Below are 22,688 nucleotides of genomic sequence, written 5' to 3'. Positions count from 1 at the left end.
GTAAAATTAAAGTAAATGAAAGCTTTGTTTCCACTGAGGGAAATGGTTTCAGCTTACAGAAACAGACAGGGGTCTGCATCACCGCAATGTGTACTGACATCTCTGGGGAGGAGCATATCAGGCTACAGCGTTGGCTATGGCGTATGCTGTACGTACGTGTAGATTCAACGCAGAAGTATAAATCCCGCTTTCGGGGGATGCCACTGAAAGTGAAAGTATTGAAATGGTCTGTGGATGATTAAGATATAATGCGTGCATGTCACGTCCAGGGGCCACACAAAATGTTCCTGAGATCACAAGCCTCATTTTGAGAAACCATAGTGACATGGTATGTTGGCAGTGGCTAATGTTAACAACTGAACAAGCATGTCCGTCCACATTATGACATGTGTCAGACTGCAGGGGGGGAATATCATCAGAGAACTGTTCCTGTCCTGGTTAATGAGCACCAGGAGAGTTTGTCAGTGGGAACATTAACACAAACATTAACACAGGACTGTTGATCTACTGGTCAAAGGCATCCCGGCTTTAGATGCACCACAGCAACAGCAAACTCAGCGTGTGGTATAAACAACATGAGGTGATGGAATCAGCATTGTGGGTGCTTTTTGTTGCGTAGTTACGAATCTACAGGCTGGAGGGGAAAGCGTTGTAGTTTGGAGGTCATTTAACTGAGTCACCTGTAGACTGATGCTCAGATGGCTGTTATGAAGCATCCATTTCTGGCTTTTATCTCCAGGTGATGAGCACTCTCAGCACAATCTTCCCCCCGTCACAGTGCAAGAGTAATCCAGGCAGGGTTCAGGGAACATTGAGGGGAAGTGTCATTTATTACCTTTCAGACACAGTCGCAGGTTCTTGAACGGCTCTGGGGATGAAGCATTCATCCATCCAACCTGGAGTGGTGGTGCAGCTGTTTGCATGCTCAGCTCTGACAGGTCAGCAGGTCCAGTTCTGTTGAGTCACTGTCACAGTGTGTGGCATCTGTTATGTTGTTATGTAAGTGTTGTTCCCATATTTTTGTCACTGAGTTAGTTTTTAATCAGAAAGCTTTTTGGAAAGCAGCCATCAATCTTGCAAACAGAGACGGAATAAAATTACAGCTTCTAAATTTATTTGTAAATGACTGAGCCGAGGCAATTTAAGTCAGTTTGTCGCTCAGATTGACGACAGTTTGACTGTGAGGAAGTGTTAAAAAAAGAAAAGACAACATAAAACAGATAAATGTGGCAGTGAATGCATCACTCACTCCTTCAGCTTCTCCTGACTGTGGTGCCCTCGTGGAAATGTCAGCACAGAAGAAGAGCATCGTTATGACGCACATCAAATCGGCTCTTAATGCATTCCAGCCTGTAAAGAGACGAGCACTCAGACTCTCACACACACACACACACACACACACACTCACACACTCACACACACACTCTGACTGCGCTCTACTTTATTCATAACTGATGGTTGCCTGTTAACCTACATCAGAGGAGGAGAAAAAAGTATTTCCATGGCAACCCCTGGAGATCCATGCAGTGTGTGAGCAGCAAACCAATATGTTTGAATTAACAACATTATCAGCGGCTGTGCGAACCTTCAGTGGTCATGTTGGACCCATTAATTTGTTTACTTCACACTAACAAATCCCAAATCACCCCAAACATTTTCACATTAGTGCTGTGTCCATCTGTGTGTGTGTGTGTGATTGCTTTATGTGTAGCATCTGTCGATTTACAGCCAGTCTTGTGTTTCAAATATTATAGGTAATCAGATCCTCCTGCTCTTCTTGATTTGAGCTGGACTCATCCGGCACGGAGCGGTCAAGTGTGGCAACATCACAGTGACCCAGAGGTCGCTGCTGGTGTGAGTCCAGGAACAGACTGAAACAAGAGTAAAAGTTTAAAGCCAGTTAACACCAGCAGAATTTTAGAGTCACAGAGTAACAGAACAGCCCAGTATCACAGCGAGACTAATCTCTCAAGACAGATTCTGCAATTTACATTGTAGAAAGGAAGAAAAAGTAAAGGAAGAAAAAACTTTTTTTTTTACTGATGGATTTCCAGATTGCAGTGAGATAGACTGTCTCACATACTGGGCTGTGAGACAGTCAGGGACTAGCTTTGCAATATGTGTTACTATATAATTGAAAAATGTCCGCCCAAAAATTCTTGAGTTTGGGACAAGACCAGAAAAGGTGACCTAAGGTCCCCACGCCTTGGGGAAATGCAAGCAATGAATGACTTTGAACTGAAAAGGTTGAAACCTAGCATTAATAGAACACAAAGGCAGTTTTTAAAACAAAAGTTAAGGACGATTTGTGTTGATAGTTCTCCTTTAAGGGAGGAAATTTAAACCAAGGGCGTGGAGTAGTTTTATATTATAGCCTCATGTGTTTGTTTATATTGATTTATATGTTTCCATGTAGGCTACTGGGAGCAGAGGAAATCTCCGCTCACCGCTAGGCTAATTTATACCATGTAAAACACCATAGGTTTGTGCTAATAACGTTAGCATGTTGTATTTGTTTGGAAAACGTGTTTAGTATAAGACAGTTGTTTTGTCGGTGAACCTTGTGAGTTGTAATGGAGCCGAATTTTGTAATGTTACCTTTGTTAAATGTTGCTGTTGTCCCTGGCTTCATAAAAGTAGAGAAAAAAGGTCCACTAGCCGCTAGGCTAATTTATACAGCGTAAAATGCCATAGAGTGCCTAAGTCACGCCCCTTCTGGTAGAGCTCATGGGACCTTAGATCGGAAAAAATAAGAATGGCAGTGAATGGGGAGAGCAATATTATCTTTTGTTCCCGTTTGAGTTGTGACATGAAATCTAAATATGTTGTTAATGAATTTAAAACATAAATTTTAAAGTCATACTTTGTGGTAAAACTGTTGAGATATAAGCTTTTTAATTAGAAAGACTCAAGAGTACACAGGAGGAGGTCGCGTATGTGACGTCGTAGCTTTCGCTCGCTACCTGCAGCTTGGCCTCCCCGCTGAAATTACACTGTTTTATGATTAATTGATTTATGATTGAAGATGTCTGTGTGTTTTGTGCCAGGTTGTAGTCACTCCAAGCTGCTGGAAGCGAGCGTAGGCTATGATGTCACATACGCGACCGCCTCCTGTGTAGTTTTTCTAATTACGTTTTCTTCAAAAGCTTAATCTCAACAGTTTTACCACAAAGTATGACTTTCTTGACATTCATATTTTTTCCGATCTAAGATCCCATGAGCTTCACCAGAAGGGGCGTGACTTCGGCACTCTATAGGCTTGTGCTAATAACATTAGCATGTTGTGTTTGTGGAGAAAATGTGTCCAGATAAAGACAAGTGTTTGTCTGTGAATGGTGCGAGTTATAGTGAAGCTGACTTGTGTACTTGTGTTTGAAACTGTCTCTATTAAGCCATGTTTAATGTGTTTTTAATGTGTGTTTTGGGTGTGTTTTAGATCAACTAAACTTTACAACACTTCACAGAAACCCCGCCACCGACTAGTGTTTTGGAGGCTACAGTGTAGGGTCTTCATAGAGCTAACGTACAAATATAAATCCGCATTTGGTTTGACTGTGCAGCTCAAAAATCAGGTCAGGAATGTTTTCAAATTGCACAGTTTATGCCCAGCTGTAGTTTGTTTGAACAGATGCGACAGATTGGGGTAGTAGAAGAGTTACATGGTGACACTATAGGTCTAAACTGCATTTCTGAGCCTCAGCTAATGTTTAGCTCTTGCTAACATGCTAACATAAGCTCGTTGACATGTTCACAGTTAGAATAGTAACATCTGGCCATTCATCAGCGGAAGAAGTATTTTGGATCTGTGAGCAGTTGCAGTCAGAGAGCTAGTGAAAATGTTGATGTAGCAGAGCATAAAAACTTGAATCAAACTTGGCCGTGGAACAAGTCAGGCGTGGGATATTTGGCCTGTTTCTTTGTTGGTGTTTAGACTCAATTACACTTTGACCATATAGCATAGAAGTACAATTATGTCCTGCGGAGGCCAATCATTCCTCCTGGCCCACAGCTGTGGGGAAAAGATTCATTTTTTAGCTGGAAAACAATCTGAAACACAAAGCCATGCCAGTGCACTGTGTGTAATCTAGGAAAGAGCAGTGAGTGCTGACATGTGTGGCTTTTTCTCCACAGTCACCAGACCACAGAGCATACTGGGGAATATTTAAAAAATGAAAAGGCAAAACAAACTGTAATGTGGGTCATAAGTGATGATTATATCCAATTCTCCAACCTGCCAAAACCTGCACAATCGATGCCAGACATGAACATATTGAGAAATCCTGACTCTCGGGAAACTCTGGCAACTGTTTTTGTTTTTCTTTTACACTCGAGCAAAGAGGTTGAGCTCAGATGTCAGATTCTGGATGGAATAATAACAGTGAAGTTGCAGAAAAAAAGTGGTACGGTATAATTTGATGCAGGCTGCTGTGCCAGCTCAGCCACACTGAGGTTTGTGTAAGAAGTGCTGGAGGTCAGGGGGAGTGAGTCAGGAGCGCTGAGCTCTGGAGTGCTCTGAAATAATTTTCTCCTGCTGCTGCTCAGCCTTGAAGTGTTGTTGAACATCGCAGTGTATAGACGACTAAATCCAATTTCAATTCAGCAGATTCACAAATTGGATTTTCTCTCAGAGATTGAAAGTCTCAAAAAAAGCATGACGTGTCCAATCTCTTATGATGATATTGAATGCTTTTTATTTATCATAGTTTCAATACATTTTTCCTGAACAGAAACATCAGCGACTGCCCCTCAATCCTATTACAGTGAACCACAGTGGAGGGATGTGCCTGTAACTTTAAATAACACCTTTGAACTCTGCCCCTGCTCGGCTGTGACGGTGACATGTAATCAAAACGAATGCAGAGATATGAAATAATAAATCCTCTAGGTTATCCTTCGCCTTGTGGCCTAAGCCTCAAACTTTAATCATACACATACAGTATTGCTGCTGGTGGATAAAAGCATCGAACGGTACCATCAGTTTGTCAGAATTCAAAAGACGCAGACTTATTTTATAAAGCTATCAAGTACCCTGAAACTGGACTCATTTCACTCCAGATAAACCAGGATTCACTCACATGCAGTGTAATAATCTGGTCTGTCTTCAGATGAAACACCCATTGTCCAGTCCAGAATCAAAGCCCTATAATGGCTCCTCTCAAGACATCTGATACACTATTAACTCGATTCTTACGCTGTGTCCAAGCCTCTATTTTAAGTGCATCTGTGTGTGAGTGAGGTCTGAAGCAGAAGAGCAGGAAGTGGCAGTGTGAAGTCTGGAAATATCATTAGCGTGCAGCTTGCTGCCCGGTGCAGCGGAGCTCCCGGTGTATGGTTGCCCATCTCAGTCTCTCACTATCAAGAGAAGGAACAAATCCAGGAGCTGAAACTGAACCTTGGATATTTATGTTATCCGACCTTCACACAGTCGACATCTCCGTCCACCTTCTGAGTTGTCTCACTCACTTGCCAACTGTCCCTCATGAAAAACAATTCTAGATTTTAAGAGATTTTAAATATTAAATTCAGATTTTAGATGGATATACACTCACCGGCCACTTTATTAGGTATACCTGTTTCGCTGCTCATTACTGCAAGTAGCTAATCAGCCAATCATATGGCGGCAGCTCAATGCATTTAGGTATGTAGACATGGTCAAGACGACCTGCTGAAGTTCAAACTGAGCATCAGAATGGGGAAGAAAGGTGATTTAAGTGACTTTGAACGTGGCGTGGTTGTTGGTGCCAGAGGTCAGAGGAGAATGGCCAGACTGGTTCAAGATGATAGAAAGGCAACAGTAACTCAGATAACCACTGGTTCCAACCAAGGTCTGCAGAAGACCATCTCTGAAGCAACAACACCTTGTCCAACCTTGAAGCAGATGGGCTACAGCAGCAGAAGACCACACCAGGTGCCACTCCTGTCAGCTAACAACAGGAAACTGAGGCTACAGCTCACATAGGCTCACCAAAACTGGACAATAGAAGATGGAAAGCATGGATCCACCTGCCTTGTATCAACGGTTCAGGCTGCTGGTGGTGTAATGGTGTGGGGGAGATTTTCTTAGTACCAACTGAGCATGGTTTAAACACCACAGCCTACCTGAGTATTGTTGCTGACCGTGTCCATCCCTTTATGACCACAGTGTACCCATCTTCTGATGGCTACTTCCAACAGGATAACGCACCATGTCACAAAGCTCACATCATCTCAAACTGGTTTCTTGAACATGACAATGAGTTCACTGTACTCCTGTGGCCACATTTTGCCACAATAAATCCTTCAAACCAGCAGAGTGCTCCTGTACTGTCAATAACAGCCAATCACAACATGCATTAGTGATGACAAAAGCCCTCCTTTGAATGGAGCTGTTGTCGCAGGCTTGTTTATGATGAGGTTACGTCGCAATCTAGCAAAATAAGTTGTGAAAATGTGGTGCTGCGTTGCGTCAAGTGTACGTTCATAATTAGAATAATAGCTCAGGTAAATGTCCGTCCCTCAGGCCCTAAGGGTTCTAAAAATCCTGGACCCCTGGACAATATAGCTGAACAATGCTGCCTTAAAGGAATACTTAATGTGCAATATGACCATTTATATATCAATTACTCAACCTGTGTTACCCTAAACATTACAGTTTAAAATATATAGGGAGTGTGCCTGAGCATGTGCATGTGTTTGTTCAAGCTGAGCTCATACACACGTGTTCTCAGGCAGGTGTGCGACTTGTAGACGAAAGCGTTTTCAAGGACAGTTTTCGTGAAAATGCATGTGTTTGGGAAGTATTGAGCATACAAGTGGATAAATAAGACTTGGATAATACTTTCGATCAGTGGTTCCCAACTGGTCCAGCCACAGGGTCTGGATTTCTCCTTAGTCATTGGTTCAAGGTCCACACAGTTTAATACATTCAGCATCATACTTGCGTTTGGCCATGTCTCAAACTAGTTTGCTGTCTCTGTTAAGTAGCTTTCCGTCACTTGTGGTCCATTCAGAATGGACAACAACCCACCAGTTGTGGACCACTTATCTATTTAATACTACACTTGAAGTTGTGTGAGAGTTTGTGAATGGATATTTTGATACAGCTTTGCTGTTGTTAAACACGGCCCCTGTTTACTGCAGTTCATAAAGACTGTTTGCCTTTCTTGGATTCTCCATCCACTGAGGAAGCATGTGTGAAAATCAAAGTGACACGGGGTGAAAAAAATTATATACAAATGCTCATTTTGCAGGTGAAGTGTTCGTCTAGTTTTTAGGACTTCTCGGTCTTGAGCCAAACTGTAGTTATCTGTCTTCCTTTAGTGTCAGCATGTTAAGAGAGACGAGCACATCAATGACCAGCCATATTAATAGCTTAGGGTTAGGTGTAGGGTGTCATCTCTTGTAACCTGAGCTTGCACTTCCTGCTCTCTGTTGAGATGTTCAGTTGTAATTTTACATTGTCAAGGCAGCTTACTGATCATCTACTGTGTGTGTGTGATCTACTCTGGGTTTCACCTAACTCAACTCAACTCAACTCAACTCAACTCAACAACTCATGTGGACCAACGTGCTGTACAAATGGAATAAGATGCTGGAACACATGCAGCTGGAGGCGGGACAGAGAGGACTGACTAATACTGGTGTACTGAGAGTTACAGTAGTCCAAACGGGAGGAGATTAGAGTGTTGGTGAATATCTCCAGGTCTTTAAAGGGATGGTTTGACATTTTGGCAAATTCACCTATTGCCGTAATCCCTATAGTCATATGAGTGGGTACATTATCTTTAATTATCAGTGCCCGCTGTTCAGCGCACAAAATGGAGGTGAACGGTACAGCCCACTCACTCCCTCAAAACTAATGAGATACACCATCAAATGACTCCAAAACGCTCTAGTGGACAACACATGGCTTGCGCATTCCCCACGCTATGAATTAATAATGTATGATTAAATAACATTACGACACATGAAACAAATACTCGGAACTACTAACTGCTCTAAACATACGCTGTTTGAAATCACTCCATCCAGCAAGTACTGTATGTCTGGAATGTAGTTCCAGCCGTGCATTTGGCTTCAAAACCACTCCGCCTCGTAATATTACATTATTATTTCATAGCGTCGTGAATGTGTAAGCTATAAATTGTCCACTAGAGCATTTTGGAGTCATTTGATGGTGTATCTGATTCGTTTTGAGGGAGAGAGGGGTCTGTACTGTTCACCTCCATTTTGTGCGCTGAGCAGCAGGAAGCTCTGCCCCACCGATCTCAGAACAACAGGCTCTGATAATTAAAGGTAATGTACCTACTCATATGACTATAGAGATTATGGCAATAGGTGAATTTGCCAAAATGTCGAACTGTCCCTTTAAGGGAGAAAAATGGCTTGATTTTGCAAATGGTGCGGAGCTAGGAAAAACTGGCTTTTACTACTGCATTAACAGTCAAATATCACCCCAAGATTTTTGACATGGACCCTTATTTCCCTCCCAGTCTTTTCCCTCTATAGTCAATGTACTCGACGAATGCAAAACTTGTAGTTAGCGCTGTAGTTTCAGGGGTGGTTTCATTGGTCCAGACTGAAACCTCCAAACTTCTATTGGATGAATGCCATGAAACATTCAGGGTTAACTCTGCTCTCTTTGATGATCCTTTGACTTTTTATTTAGCACCACTAGGTTGATGTTTGTGACTTTCAGAGAAATGTATGACAATCATTGGATGGATTGTCATCATATTTGGTGCAGAAATTCATGTCCCTCTCTGGATGAATTCATCACTCACCAACATCTTTGTTAACACTGCTGTTTGTCCGGTGCTTAACTTTATGACCAAACACCTGCAGAACTAATGACATCATCAACGATACTGCTACTGTGCTCAGTGCTGATTTACATGTCAGCAAATGTTAGCATGCTTACACGGTAAACAAATAACACATAAGCATGTTGACATTGTCATTGTGACCATCTTTACATAACAACCACGACCATAAAAACAAAGTCTGTGTTTACACTTACTTCACAATGACTTCATCGCTTCCTTTACTTCACGCCGACAGCTGAGTTCAGAAACGTGTTTTATCCTTTGAGGCATGTTTAGAGTCTTGGACTGTGTAAATAAAGGTGTATTGACTTTATTTTAAAATGTACAAGTAACAGTATCGGATGTTTTAGTAGCACAAGTCACAGGCGGAGATAGTTGCTGCAAACCAATCACCAGAAAAAATGTTCTGCAAACATTTTCACATCATTATGTGGTGGATATGTTGAAATTTTACGTTTCAACAATGCTGTGGTTAACTTCTGGTTAGGTTGAGGCACAAAAACGACTTGGCCATCGTTAGTAAAAGATCATGGTGGTTTTCAGAAACGTATAATGCCAACATTTCCTTCTGGCGACTGAGCTGGTTACAAGTACAGTAGTATGAATGAATGAATGAATGAACCTTGTTTAAATGTGTCCACTGAGCCAGCAGGTCTAATAATCAAAGGCAGGGTGTTCCATATTTTTTGGGCGTATTAGCTAGAAGAAGCACCCCCAAATGTTTTTGTAGTGACAATAGGAACTGTTAAAAGAGCAATGGTGTTGGATCTCAGGGTTTGTGGAGGGACAGCATGATAGGGAGTCTATGATTTAAGAAGGGGCGAGGCCATTGTGAGCCTTAAATGATGTGATTCTGTTGGCTTCATCACACTGTGACCTCCAGCATGCACTGAGGTGGTTTGCAGATCTGAGTGCATGGTTCTCTGCTGGAAAACGATGGATTGCTCCCTCCAGGTTAGGAGGGAGTCACTGCCTCAAGCAAGGGAGTTCAAGTATCTCGGGGTCTTGTTCACAAGTGAGGCTAGAATGGAGTGTGAGATGGATCGGCCAAAAGATGAAGCTTTGGATTTACTGGTTCATCTACGTCCCAACCCTCACCTATGGTCATGAGCTCTGGGTAGTGAGCGAAAGAATGAGATTGCGGATACAAGCGGCTGAAATGAGTTTCCTCCGTGGGGTGGCTGGGCTCAGCCTTAGAGATAGGGTGAGGAGTTCGGACATCCAGAGGGAGCTCGGAGTAGAGCTGCTGCTCCTTCATGTCAAAAGGGGTCAGTTGAGGTGGTTTGGGCATCTGATCAGGATCCTCCTGGGCGCCTCCTGTTAGAGGTGTTCTGGGTACGTCTCACTGGTCGGAGGCCCCGGGGCAGACCCAGAACACGCTGGAGGGTTACCTATCTCATCTGGCCTGGGAACACCTTGGGGTCCCCCAGGAGGAGCTGGAAAGTATTGCTGGGGAGAGGGACGTCTGGGGTGCTTTGCTTGGCCTGCTGCCCCCGCGACCCGGCCCTGGATAAGCAGATGAAAATGGACGGATCGATTAATAATCTGAATCTGTAACTAAATGTGTCAAAATAAATGAATGAGAACAGTACATTTGCTTTAAAAATGTAGTGGGGTAGGAGTATAAAGTGGGATAAAATGGTAATACTGAGGTAAAGTACAAGTACTTCAAGTATTGTACTTGAGTATAATGTTTTTTAGAGTTTCATTCCACCACTGAAGGTAGTATTAGAGGCATTTCTCCGAGTGTTCGATAAATGTAGTGCAGTAAAAAGTGCAATCTTTACCTCAGTGGAGTTGAATAGAAGTATAAAATTGCCCAAATGATAATTAGTACCTTAAAATTGTACTTAAAAGCAGAACCTGAGTAAAATAACGACTATTAGGGATGTAGCAGTAAAGTAGCAGTGACTCTCATTATGTCATGTACAGCTTTTATCTATTTACCGTTCAGTTTTCTTTACATCCTCACAGCCTCTCAGAGGAAAGATGACTGATTAGTGATTACACTTTACATCCTGTCAACTCTGCTGTCTGTTTACGTTCGGCACGTTGTTGATTTGTCTCTGTATCAACGACACCAAAACAAATTCCTGTTGGTTTGTTATTCTTGGCAGATGAAGTGACTGTGACTGTGCTATCACAGCTCCATACCGGGTCTGCCGGTCCTCCCCCCCGGCCTTTGCCAGAGCATCTGTGCTGAGCTGGCCACTGGATCAGGATTTGGCAGGGGCCACGCTACAGGCGGTGTGCCGTGTGTTTCAGCAGACCAGAGTCCCTCTGGGACTGCAGCGACGGGACAGAACAGGGAACAGGTTGCTTTGCTGCAGCGCCAACACAGCAGCTGTGAAGCTCAGTGCACGAATGCATTAGCTGGTGGCAGCGAGCGCGTCCTCGACTTTTAGCTCAGAATGAAAAAGGCAGCAGCTGTGGAGTGAAACCTCGGCACTTGGCTGTATTGTTCAGATATATCATTGTTTGTGTATCAAAGAAGGAACAGAGACGACGTCCATGCTCTACTTACTGCTGAGGCTGACACTGCTCACTGCTTCACTGACTTCTTGCGTGACGACACCAAGAAAATCTTTTGTAATTCAGGGTTTTAAATCTGTCATATACAGTACTACTATGGCAAGCCGTTTTAACATTTAATCACTAAGTTTGACTATCCGGAATTACCATTATAGATATCTATAACGTCATTTTGACTAGTAGTAATATCATTGTGACTAGTATTAATTTTAATTTAAGATATCTGTAACATCATTCTGACTAGTCAAAACTGAATGACAGATATCTATAACGTCATTCTGAATAGTCAAAACTGAATGACAGATATCTGTAACGTCATTTTGACTAGTCAAAACTACAGTTACAGATATCTGTAATTCAGTTTTGACTAGTAAGATTCAAACTATTTTTGCCATTCATGTGTATGGGGTTTGTCATTATAGATATCTACAATTACATTATGACTATCTATAATTCCAGTTTAAGATATCTACAACGTCATTTTGACTAGTCATAATTCAGTTGCGGATATCTATAACGTCATTTTGACTAGTCATAATTTGAATTCAAGATATCTACAACGTCATTCTGACTATCTGAAACTCAATTCAAGATATCTAGAAAGGACCATGTAGATATCTTCAATTGATGATAATTAAAGATATCTTGAACTTGAATCATGACTAGTCAAAATTAAATTGTAGATATCTCAAACTGGAATTACAGATATCCACAATTCAGTTGCAGATATCCGAAATAACAATTGTAGATATCCGCAACTACATTGGAGATATCTATAATGACAAACCCCATACACATGAATGGCAAAAATAATTTGAATCCTACTAGTCAAAACTGAATTACAGATATCTGTAATTAGAGTTTTGACTAGGCAAAATCTAATTACAGATATCTGTAATAAGAGTTTTGACTAGGCAAAATTATGTTGCGGATATCAGTAATGAATATCCAGTCTAGCGATTAAATGTTAAAATGGCTTGCCATGGTAGTACTATGGCAAGCCATTTTAAATGTTAAAACGGCTTGTCATAGTACTACTGCATGCTGTTTAGACTTCTACACTTTATGCCTCATGGATGAAATGTAAGCAACAATCATAAGAGCAAGAATACAATTCAAATGCACTCTTCTCTCCATATGTGTGACCTTTACTCCTTCAAAGTGTAACTATGTCCGCAAGTTGTTGGTGGAGTGACTCCAGCCATGTCATACAGAGGGGACAAAACAAGACAAAACCCTTTGTCTTAATGTAACCCATCCATCTGTGTATTTGTAGTAGCTGATAGAAGGATATCAACTGTTTTTAGTACAAGCTATTCTCCTGCTGGTCGTTACCAGACTTCCTCAGGTGTGACCCTCTGGACTAAGATAAGGCCTGCCTCAATTTAAATTTGGCACAGGAAAGTATCTGTCAAGTTTCTTACGTTGACACTTCACCCCAAAGTTTTCTGTAACCGCTTATCCTGTTAGGGATTGGGCGAGAAGCAGATTACACCCTGGACAGGTCACCAGACTATCACAGGGCTGACACATAGAGACAGACAACCATTCACTCTCACATTCACACCTATGGACAATTTAGAGTCACCAATTAACCTGCATGTCTTTGGACTGTGGACTCTTTATGTGCCGTAGTAGTAGATTTGCAATAAAACATATGCACTTATAGTCTGTAACACTAGGCTACACACCTGTCACGACTGTAACTGATACATTTATCCATGAATCATTTTTATATTCAGCTGAGCTCGCACACATGGCAGCGAGTACCCGACAGCGAGAGATAAGATTAAATATGAGATATGATTGGTCCTGTAGCCGATCAAAGCACCACAGATGGAGCGAAGGTGTGGCCCCTCCTCGACCCCCCTTTGACTGACTACAGTTGAAAATCATGGCAGAAGATGAAACGTTGTCTCCTTCAGAAGAGACACATGCACATCTCTAACTCAACATCCAGACCCTGTCTGCCTTTCAAATGACAAGAAACAACAGTCACATATGAGCTGCCTTCTCTGTCGGTCCAAAACAGTGGACACCTCCACCTTGAAGCATTCAACATCGACAGCATGTCATTTGTCTGGTTCTGGATACTTTAAAGACGATTAACATGCACTTATTACCTGTTGAGGACTTTAACTTTTACTCAAGCAGTTATTTTCTGAGTGCTTTTACTTCTACTTGATTCAATATAATTATAAAGTAACAGTACTTTTACTTGAGTACTGTTTTTGTTTGCTCTACTCACAGCTGCAAAAGTGTATAGATACTTTGTGTTTATGCTTTTGGACAGTCTCTCCTTAAAGGCATTTGTGGTGTTGCATCATTTGTACACACAAAACTGTCTAAAGTAAAGAGAGCTTGAGGGAAGTTTGATCTTGGCTTTCACAGATCTACAAAGTTATACAAACTGTCAAACATTGTTTCAGATTGACCGCCAAGACACATGGCTGTTCAAACTTGTGTCTATGATGCGTCTCCTGCTGACCACTTGTGTTCAGATTTCCTTACTGCCTATGTCACTGACACTAGAAGGTCAGTTTTTACACAATTATTACATTTACACCGACGATAGCTGCTCGCTAGTCATGTTAGCAATTGTGCCAGTGCAGTTGGACAAATCACTGTCAGCAGAATTCAACACATCTCCTTCCACAGGCCAAAATGATGGACGGCCACGCAACACTTCGTCCAACTTGTCAAATATTGGGAAAGTTATTCAGCATTAGCACACCGTCACCAAAACAACCACAAAGTCCTACATTAATGAAGAAGCCTTTGTTAGGGATGTACCAGGACGTATTAGTGTTTACGCCACAAAAGCTCGTTCATAATGAATCATCCTCACATACCAAAGTTTGTTTTGGAGTTCCGCAAGGTTCTGTGCTCGGACCAATCCTATTTACTCTATATATGCTTCCTTTAGGTAACATCATTAGAAATCACTCTATAAATTTCCATTGTTATGCGGATGATACTCAGTTGTATTTATCGATGAAGCCAGAAGAAACTAATCAATTAACTAAACTCCATAATTGCCTTAAAGACATAAAAACTTGGATGAGCACCAATTTCCTGATGTTAAATTCAGACAAAACTGAAGTTATTGTTCTTGGCCCCAAACAACTCAGAGACTCTTTATCTGATGACATAGTTTCTCTAGATGGCATTGCTCTGGCCTCTAGCACTACCGTAAGAAACCTCAGAGTGATATTTGATCAAGATTTGTCTTTTAATTCTCATTTAAAACAAACCTCACGGACTGCATTTTTTCATCTGCGTAATATTGCGAAAATTAGGCCTATCCTGACCCGAAAAGATACAGAAAAATTGGTTGACGCTTTTGTTACCTCTAGGCTGGATTACTGTAACTCTCCTTAAAAACTCTCCAGCTAATTCAGAATGCAGCAGCACGTGTACTAACAGGAACTAAGAAACGCGATCATATCTCTCCTGTTTTGGCTTCTCTGCACTGGCTCCCTGTAAAATCCAGAATTGAATTTAAAATCCTACTGTTAACTTATAAAGCTCTAAATGGTCAAGCTCCATCATATCTTAGAGAGCTCATAGTGTCATATTATCCCACCAGAACACTGCGCTCTGAGAACGCAGGGTTACTCTTGGTCCCTAAAGTCTCCAAAAGTAGATCAGGAGCCAGAGCCTTCAGCTATCAGGCTCCTCTCCTGTGGAATCATCTTCCTGTTACGGTCCGGGAGGCAGACACCGTCTCCACATTTAAGACTAGACTTAAGACTTTCCTCTTTGATAAAGCTTATAGTTAGGGCTGGCTCAGGCTTGTCCTGTACCAGCCCTTAGTTAGGCTGACTTAGGCCTAGTCTGCCGGAGGACCCCCTATAATACACCGGGCACCTTCTCTCTCTCTCTCTCTCTCTCTCGTATCCTATTACTGCATCTAGCTAACCCGGCCATTCTGGATGTCACTAACTCGGCTTCTTCTCCGGAGCCTTTGTGCTCCACTGTCTCTCAGATTAACTCATCTGGACAGCGTGACGTGTGTGGTTGTGCTGCTGCCGTGGTCCTGCCAGATGCCTCCTGCTGCTGCTGCCATCATTAGTCATTAGTCATACTTCTACTGTTATTATACACATATGACTATTGTCACACTTGTATACTGCCAGATATTAATACATACTTTCAACATATTGTACCACAGTAGCCAGAACTATAACTATAATATTATTACTTTCAACAATGTTGTTGTAAGCTACTGTCATTACCTGCATCTCTCTCTCTCTCTCTCTCTCTCTCTCTCTCTCTGTGTCTCATTGTGTCATGTGGATTACTGTTAATTTGTTATGCTGATCTGTTCTGTACGACATCTATTGCACGTCTGTCCGTCCTGGAAGAGTGATCCCTCCTCAGTTGCTCTTCCTGAGGTTTCTACCGTTTTTTTTCCCTGTTAAAGGGTTTTTTTGGGGGAGTTTTTCCTTATCAGCTGTGAGGGTCATAAGGACAGAGGGATGTCGTATGCTGCAAAGCCCTGTGAGGCAAATTGTGATTTGTGATATTGGGCTTTATAAATAAAATTGATTGATTGATTGATTGATTGATTGAAAAGCTATGTGGTCAAATGCGTCCTCGACCACCTGGCAAATGCTTTGAGTGTTCAGATCAATCAGATCAGAATGGCCCTGTTTACACCTGCTATTAACATGTGTCTTGGGTGATCCGATGACAAGTGGAGGACGCTAAACGAATCCGCTTTTATGTCTAGAACCTCATGTTGGAACGCACCCTTGCTGAGGACTTGGCTCAGATTCTGGAGTTACTCTCTTTTCCGAAAGCCTCCCAAAGGAATGTTATCCCGTTTGATCCAGCAGTGGGGACGGCATGCCTTTGCTGACGTCGACCACAGCAGGATTCGAATCCTGGACCTTCCGCATGGAAGAGGAGTGCTCTAACCACTACACTAGAGAGGCCCACAAGTGGACAGTGCTAAATACATGTACATTCTCGGAACTCATCGGCTGTATTCGGCGTCTGACTTCCAGCAGACGGCGATACAGCTTCTGGGGCAGACCCCCGATTCCGGTTTGATTTGGGCAGAGGAGGCGAATTTCCGTTTCCGACTTCTGTTTATAAATAAGTAAATATGCTGAACCATTGCAATGAATTCAGAGTTTGCAGTGACGCCAATTATGTTCCGCCTCGTTAGTTCACTGCACGGACCGTTTAACCTGGCAACAACTGCAGCTGGCTCAAACGTGATTGGTCAATATCACGTGGACTACAAACAGCCTACAACTGGAAACCAGGGCTCTTCTTCCGGAGGCAAGATCTCCAAGGTTTGCCTACAGACACTAGGACATGTATAAATGGCCATGGAGACGCATTGTCATCACTCAAACCACTTGCCAGGTGGTCCACCGAAACTGGCCTGCAGTCCATTGCAACCCGTTTTGTAAGAGAGTTAGTTAGTCAGACATAGGTAGGTAGACTTACTGAGTTTGTGTCTGAAGGCCTGGTCAAGTGTGGCTTGACGAGACTGGCTGCCAGCGCTAGCATCAGAGGCTGTGCTAGCTCGGACCAGGTCCAGGTTTGCAGCTAAATGCTTTGCGTTGAGGTGATATTTCAGGCTTGAAGTCCTCCAATGATACAAAAATTCCCCACTGCAGGACCTGAAAAGAACGTTGCTCCTATCAACAGCTCCATCTGGACGTTTTTTAAACATTCCTTCCAAAGGCCGAGCATCATTGTCTCGTCTCATGTGACAAAGCCACTGGGTTAAAGGACACAACAGAACATGATTAATCAGCATTCATTTTATTTAAGGCATTAGATTAATCAAAATTAATGCGTTATTTTGACCGCTTGTAGGATAAAATGATTGTGAGCCTGACCCTTTGACCTTCTAGTATTATGTAACACAGGCAGTAGCCAAATCCGAACACAGGCTGGAGACACATGACAGACACAGGTGTGAACGACAGTGTGTCTCGACTGTCCACTTGTGATTGGATCACCAAACTGTATGTTAAAACCAGGTATAACCAGAGTACATCACTCCAAAAAGCCTGTTTCAGTAGAAGACGACCTGGAGCCCTTGAAACCAAAATATTTTTTGCGAAGCCGAGCAGCCTTTAACGGGAAATTGTCACCACTGTGTCCACACAAATCAGAAATACTCCCACTTAAAGTTCATGTCAGAGTTTTATGCCACCAACCAGAGAGAAATGGGTCAGCGCAGATCCTCTTACAAATGAAGTGGTGCTTCATTAGAAACATTTCAGCTCTGTTCCTTTGGGCAGATTAGCTTGTGGAGCACACGCAGTACTCGTACGACAAACCCATTGTGGGGGATAAAATGTGACTTTTTAGCCGAGCAGCCTGTGTGGCAAATATCACTTGGCCACCCACGCAAACCACATCCAGCCACCTAGCATAACTGAAATAGATGGTGCTGTGGGCTTGGGACCAACAGGAGCAGGGCAGAATACAAAACGGGAGGAACAAGAATGCTGCGTATTGTCTCGTGTGAGAGCCGGAGACAATGCGAGCCTTCATTGGCTTGTGTCCATTGTGCTTGAGATTTCTTGGGCTCAGCCGAAGAAGAGAAAGGTCTTCATTCAGCCTGCTGGGGCTTCTTCAAACCTGCCATTGTCATCGCTTCTTCTCTGCCTGTCCCAATGTTTTCCTTTCTCTCAGGGCTGATTGATGCCCCTCTGCTGCAGCGTTATGTCACTCGGCACACTGTGTGGTTTTTAAAAGACTTGTTAGTGCTGCTTTTGTCTGCTGGCTTCACCTTTCTGTCAGTGTTTTGCCTCCAGTTCTTAAAATAGAAGAAATGGAGAGGAGTTAAATTACATCCAAGGTCAACCCCTCAGCCCGTGCACTAAGTGACAGGGGATATCGGTGTATTAATGTTTCCTCTTCACTCAGCGCTGAGCACATTTCTCCCTCCTCTGTCACTCATGGCAGTTTTGACCCACATCTTTTACTCTGCGTGACAATAAACCTTCGCTGTCGCTGAATAGCCTGCAGCTGAACGACATTCAATGCCCCCAGAATAATTCGGGAGTGATGTCATTGCAGCGTTAACACTGTTTAATTTTGCGCTAAGAAAGGAGCTGGATGATAAATGGCTGGTGAAAATAGGCCTCCAGACTGTGAGCCTGTTCAGAGCAGCTCTCCTCAATGATCCAGTCAAGGGAACCAAAGAAAAGCTCCTTTAAAGAAAAACCTTTCTTTGTCACTTTCAGCTTGTGAGGAAGTGTCTCAAAAAATCGTGACAGGCTTGTTAAAGCAGTCCCCCCACCCCTCTCTCCACCACCATGCTGCCCTAACAATGCCACCCCCGGCTGCCCCGCCACCATCCTGCTTCAGTGTCTCTATTCTGCTCTGCTGGCAGAGGCCCGTCTGCTGGAGCGCTCCGACACAGGGACGGTGAAAGAGGATTTAGCTCGGCCTGCTGCGACACCCTTGGTTCATGTTAAGTTAGTTTAACAAGTGAAGGAATGTTGAAATGTTTCTGTGATCTGGAGCCAACTCTTCCTCCATCACTCCGATGACCAGTTTAGTTATTTGATGAGAAAACATTTTTTTTAGATGAGGTTGTGGCAGCAGAGGAATGAAAGATTCAAAATAAGATCTCTTATTTGTCCGGCCTATTTCTCCTAACTGAGCTCACTTAAACATCAATGTGAGATTTTGACCATTTCTCATGCTTGTCTCTTGTCTCAACCCGATCCTAATTTAAGATCTTAAATTGCTCTTCTTCCTCTCTCACTCCAGTCATCAAAAATGTATACCTCCTTCTAATATAATCCAATTAATCACATTTCCACATGTATTTTGTATCATCTCTGTGTTGAGACCTTTTTTTCTTAGTTTAAAAATCAGAGGAAGTCACGTGTGTGTCCTGGGGTAAGAAATGCCCTCTAAAGAATAATTAGAGAACAGTAAAATCAAACACTGATTGAAGAGATTACTGCTTCCTGCTGCCGTTTAGGGACTCAGAAAAATTAAATTACGCCGTTTTGAAGACAAATGTTCCTTTTTGTCCTTGCCAAAATTTAGCGTAACTTTGAAGCATTATTTGCCCCCCTTTCCAGCAAGATGGACACCTTAGGAGTTTGATATGATACGAGTGTCTTCACTGTACCTTTAAAAGTGAGCTGCTAGTTTTCATTTCCCTGTCCTCTCTGTACTCTGACTTTTCTTTTAGGAGCTCCAGATTTTTGGTGTGGTGTTCTGACTTAGCTAGTTAGGCTGCTGTCCAACTCACATGTTTACATCAGCAGCACCTGTGAGTTTTGGTAGTTAAATATATGTAGAAGACATCTGGATGGATTTTTACTAGCGGCATTCAGTTTTGTTAAAAACAGGCAGTACGGTGCGCCTCGCATTTTGATCAGGGCCTTAGCCTCATCAGTCACCTGTAACACCTACATTGTTATATCAGGAGGTGGAGGAAGATGGCCTCAGCTGCACTCTTGGAGAAACATAAAGTTTTTGCTGATTGATCAAATCACATATTTCCCACTATCTCACTGCTGGCCACTAGAGTCAAAAGCAGTATTATGTAGTGACTGGCATCGGCTTGTCACAACTAGGGTTGATGTAAAAATCATCTAGTTTAAAACAAGACCAATTAGATTGTTTGCTAAATGATGTCATGTGTTTCTGATTTCTTTCCGTGCCATACAGGCATTAAAGAAATTAAATGCATGTGTTCAAGGATGAATGAAGCAGGGGGCAGAGGAGAACAATATGAAGTGCTGAAGGCACAGAGTACTTAAATTTACTTAACGTCTGTTTGAGGTGGAGCTTCAATAAAGAATAATAATGCAACACATTTAATTATTGTATTTTGTGAGTAAAATGTAAATCTGCACAATAACCAGTAACATTTATCTGTCAGGTAAATAGTAATACAGTGTTTTCCTCTGAAGAACAAGTAGATTAAATATATAATATACTGTTGCATTGCATTTTTTAAAAGTGCTTTGGGGATTTTGTTGTTGTTTTTGTTGTTGTTTTTCCATAAAACAAGAGATACACTAAGCACAGGGACACTGGTTTATAACTGCTTGGAAGATGTGTTTTTATTTCACTGTGACTGTGTCAAGTGTGGAGCTAGAGCCAGGACATGCTTAGCTTAGCTTAGCTTAGCATACCCACCTTATTCCTGAGGGCACAACTGTAGAAATGATTATGGGCACAATGAACTTCCTGTCAGATAGCGGAAGTAGCAGTAAGCTAGTTAGTCCCATAGACTGTCTGTGGTTAGTCCCAATGGCTACGCTAGGTGGCTAACCACCAACGTTGGTCCTTTTCGAAAGAAATTTGCCTTCAGTTTAGCAAATACTGATTTATTTATTTTTTAACAATGTTTAACTAATGTTAACGTAGCATTTTCTAAAATGTCTTTGCGGAGCTCTGGTACCTGTTGCACTGTCCGTGTCTGTAACAACTAACAACCAGTCCAAGCTAGCTTTTTGTCTTTAGCAACTGTGTGTTGAACATGTAACCAGAACAAAAAGGGATTGTTCGTGTTGCCAAAGGTACCATTGATATGAGAAATAAAACCACAAGAGTTTCATGAGACTCAGTGAAAAAGTATCAAATCAGAGAATGAGACCTCGACTGACAGGTCTGTCACTCAACGTCAGTACAGATATCCCTGTCTTTCCATCCTTTCTTTACATCATATAAAAAATGAACGCCAAAAGTTACTTCTACTACTTTTACCACTACTTTATATTACTATTACTGAAGTCTGCTGCTAAATTCAGTTTCATGTGTCGCTCAGAATAGTTTTTAATAAATCAGAAGTTAAAAAATGTGTAAACTGCGTCGTTAACGCAGATGAGTGGAGGATTATTGGGAAACATTATTCACTTTACATGGAGCTACAGTTAATTATGTTAAATGTTTGCTGAATGTGTTAGTATCTCTTAATGAGTCATCAAAAATCATAAATCATCTTTAGAAGGAGCAAATGTTATCTTAAGCTAGCTTGAGACATGTTAAGCTAGCCATATTTTAACGTAGCAAGGCGAGCTAATTGCTAGCATGCTCGGTTGCTTTGAGATGGCTGTCAGAGATGGCAGAGGTATGATCACATAATCTGTTTGAGCTATAACAGGTGGTGTGTTCCACATTTTATTTCCCAGCTGCTCTTGGAAAGAGGAACAGAGTACTGTAAACAAATTATTAGCACTGGAAATCCCCGGTTTCGGTTCAAAGTTGCACCCATAATTCATGCAAGGGATCATGGGGGCTAGGAATAAGGTGGAGAAGTACTGGAGGCAGGGGAAACACCTTAAATGACTCTGTCCAAAGTTTTGCAAAATCCTCCACCAGTGAAATACTTTTTTTGATTTCATGCGTACATAATCAGAAATCTGCAATCAACAAGTTGTAGTTTTATCGTAGTAATTTCTGTTTGTGTGATGGATTTAACAAGTGAGGCGGACGTCTTACAGCTGGAAAGTTGACATAATATATTATGTAACACAGATGGCTGTTTCTAAACGACCTCAAACATACAACGGGCATTTCTGTCCTGTCATTTCTTTATAACTTATCAGCCTACATATACACACAGATATCATTAAATCTGTGATAAGCTCATAATATCAGCAGTGCTAACATGCTGGTGTGTCCTCGTGAAACACTGACCTCTGCCTGATCACACATTTTAACCGCTCTGCATACGAGCATCAAATTACCACAAATTAACACCTGATGTATGAATGAGATTATCACACCAGCACAGAGTCATTAAACCTGCCGATCGACTCACACGCTGTGATTCCTGACATACTGTGTGTGTTTTAGTGTAAACTGTTTAATGAACACACAGTCTGTTTGTGTGTGTGTGTGTGTGTGTGTGTGTGTGTGTGTGCGCGCGCGCGCACGCGCGTGTGTGTGTGAATGAGTGGTGTTGTGGCGGTGTGAAACCAAACAACTAAACATTCCTCCTCTCTCGTCTCCGCAGATTGTGCAGTCTGACTCTGAAGAAGCTGGTGGTGATGAGGGAACTTGATAAAGAGCTCATCTCTGTGGTCATAGCGGTTAAAATTCAGGTATGTGGTTAAAAAAAACAAACAGACGCAACAGAGTGGGCGTGTGCAAACCTGCTGCACACAAACAAACACAACCAAAAACAAATGCAGAATGCTCACCGGCCCTTTAAATCTCAGGAGGTTAGATTGTGTTTCATATTTTCCTTTTTGCCTGTTTAAATCCATCTTTTAATGTTGTTTTTCCACCTTTAAGGCAAGTTGTGAGAGACTATAGTACACTGTACATCATATCCAGATTTATTTTGGTCAAAGATACGTTCTCGTGCAACTATAACCTAAATTTAACAAAAATCAAACCAGT

At 42.1% G+C, this 22,688-nt stretch overlaps 1 protein-coding gene across 2 annotated transcripts in view; it reads left to right on the top strand.

Moving 5' to 3' along the window:
• Positions 1–22,688, top strand: part of pacs2 (phosphofurin acidic cluster sorting protein 2) — a 95,534-nt gene that overhangs the window by 44,035 nt on the left and 28,811 nt on the right. For both annotated transcript variants that reach the window (XM_049595506.1, XM_049595505.1), the window contains exon 2: positions 22,300–22,387. In XM_049595506.1, the coding sequence (XP_049451463.1) occupies positions 22,300–22,387 (88 nt within the window). The remainder of the gene's footprint in view (positions 1–22,299; positions 22,388–22,688) is intronic.

Source organism: Epinephelus fuscoguttatus, linkage group LG14, assembly GCF_011397635.1.
Source record: "Epinephelus fuscoguttatus linkage group LG14, E.fuscoguttatus.final_Chr_v1".
Lineage (NCBI taxonomy): Eukaryota > Metazoa > Chordata > Actinopteri > Perciformes > Serranidae > Epinephelus > Epinephelus fuscoguttatus.
This window is presented reverse-complemented; position numbering and strand designations above follow the sequence as displayed.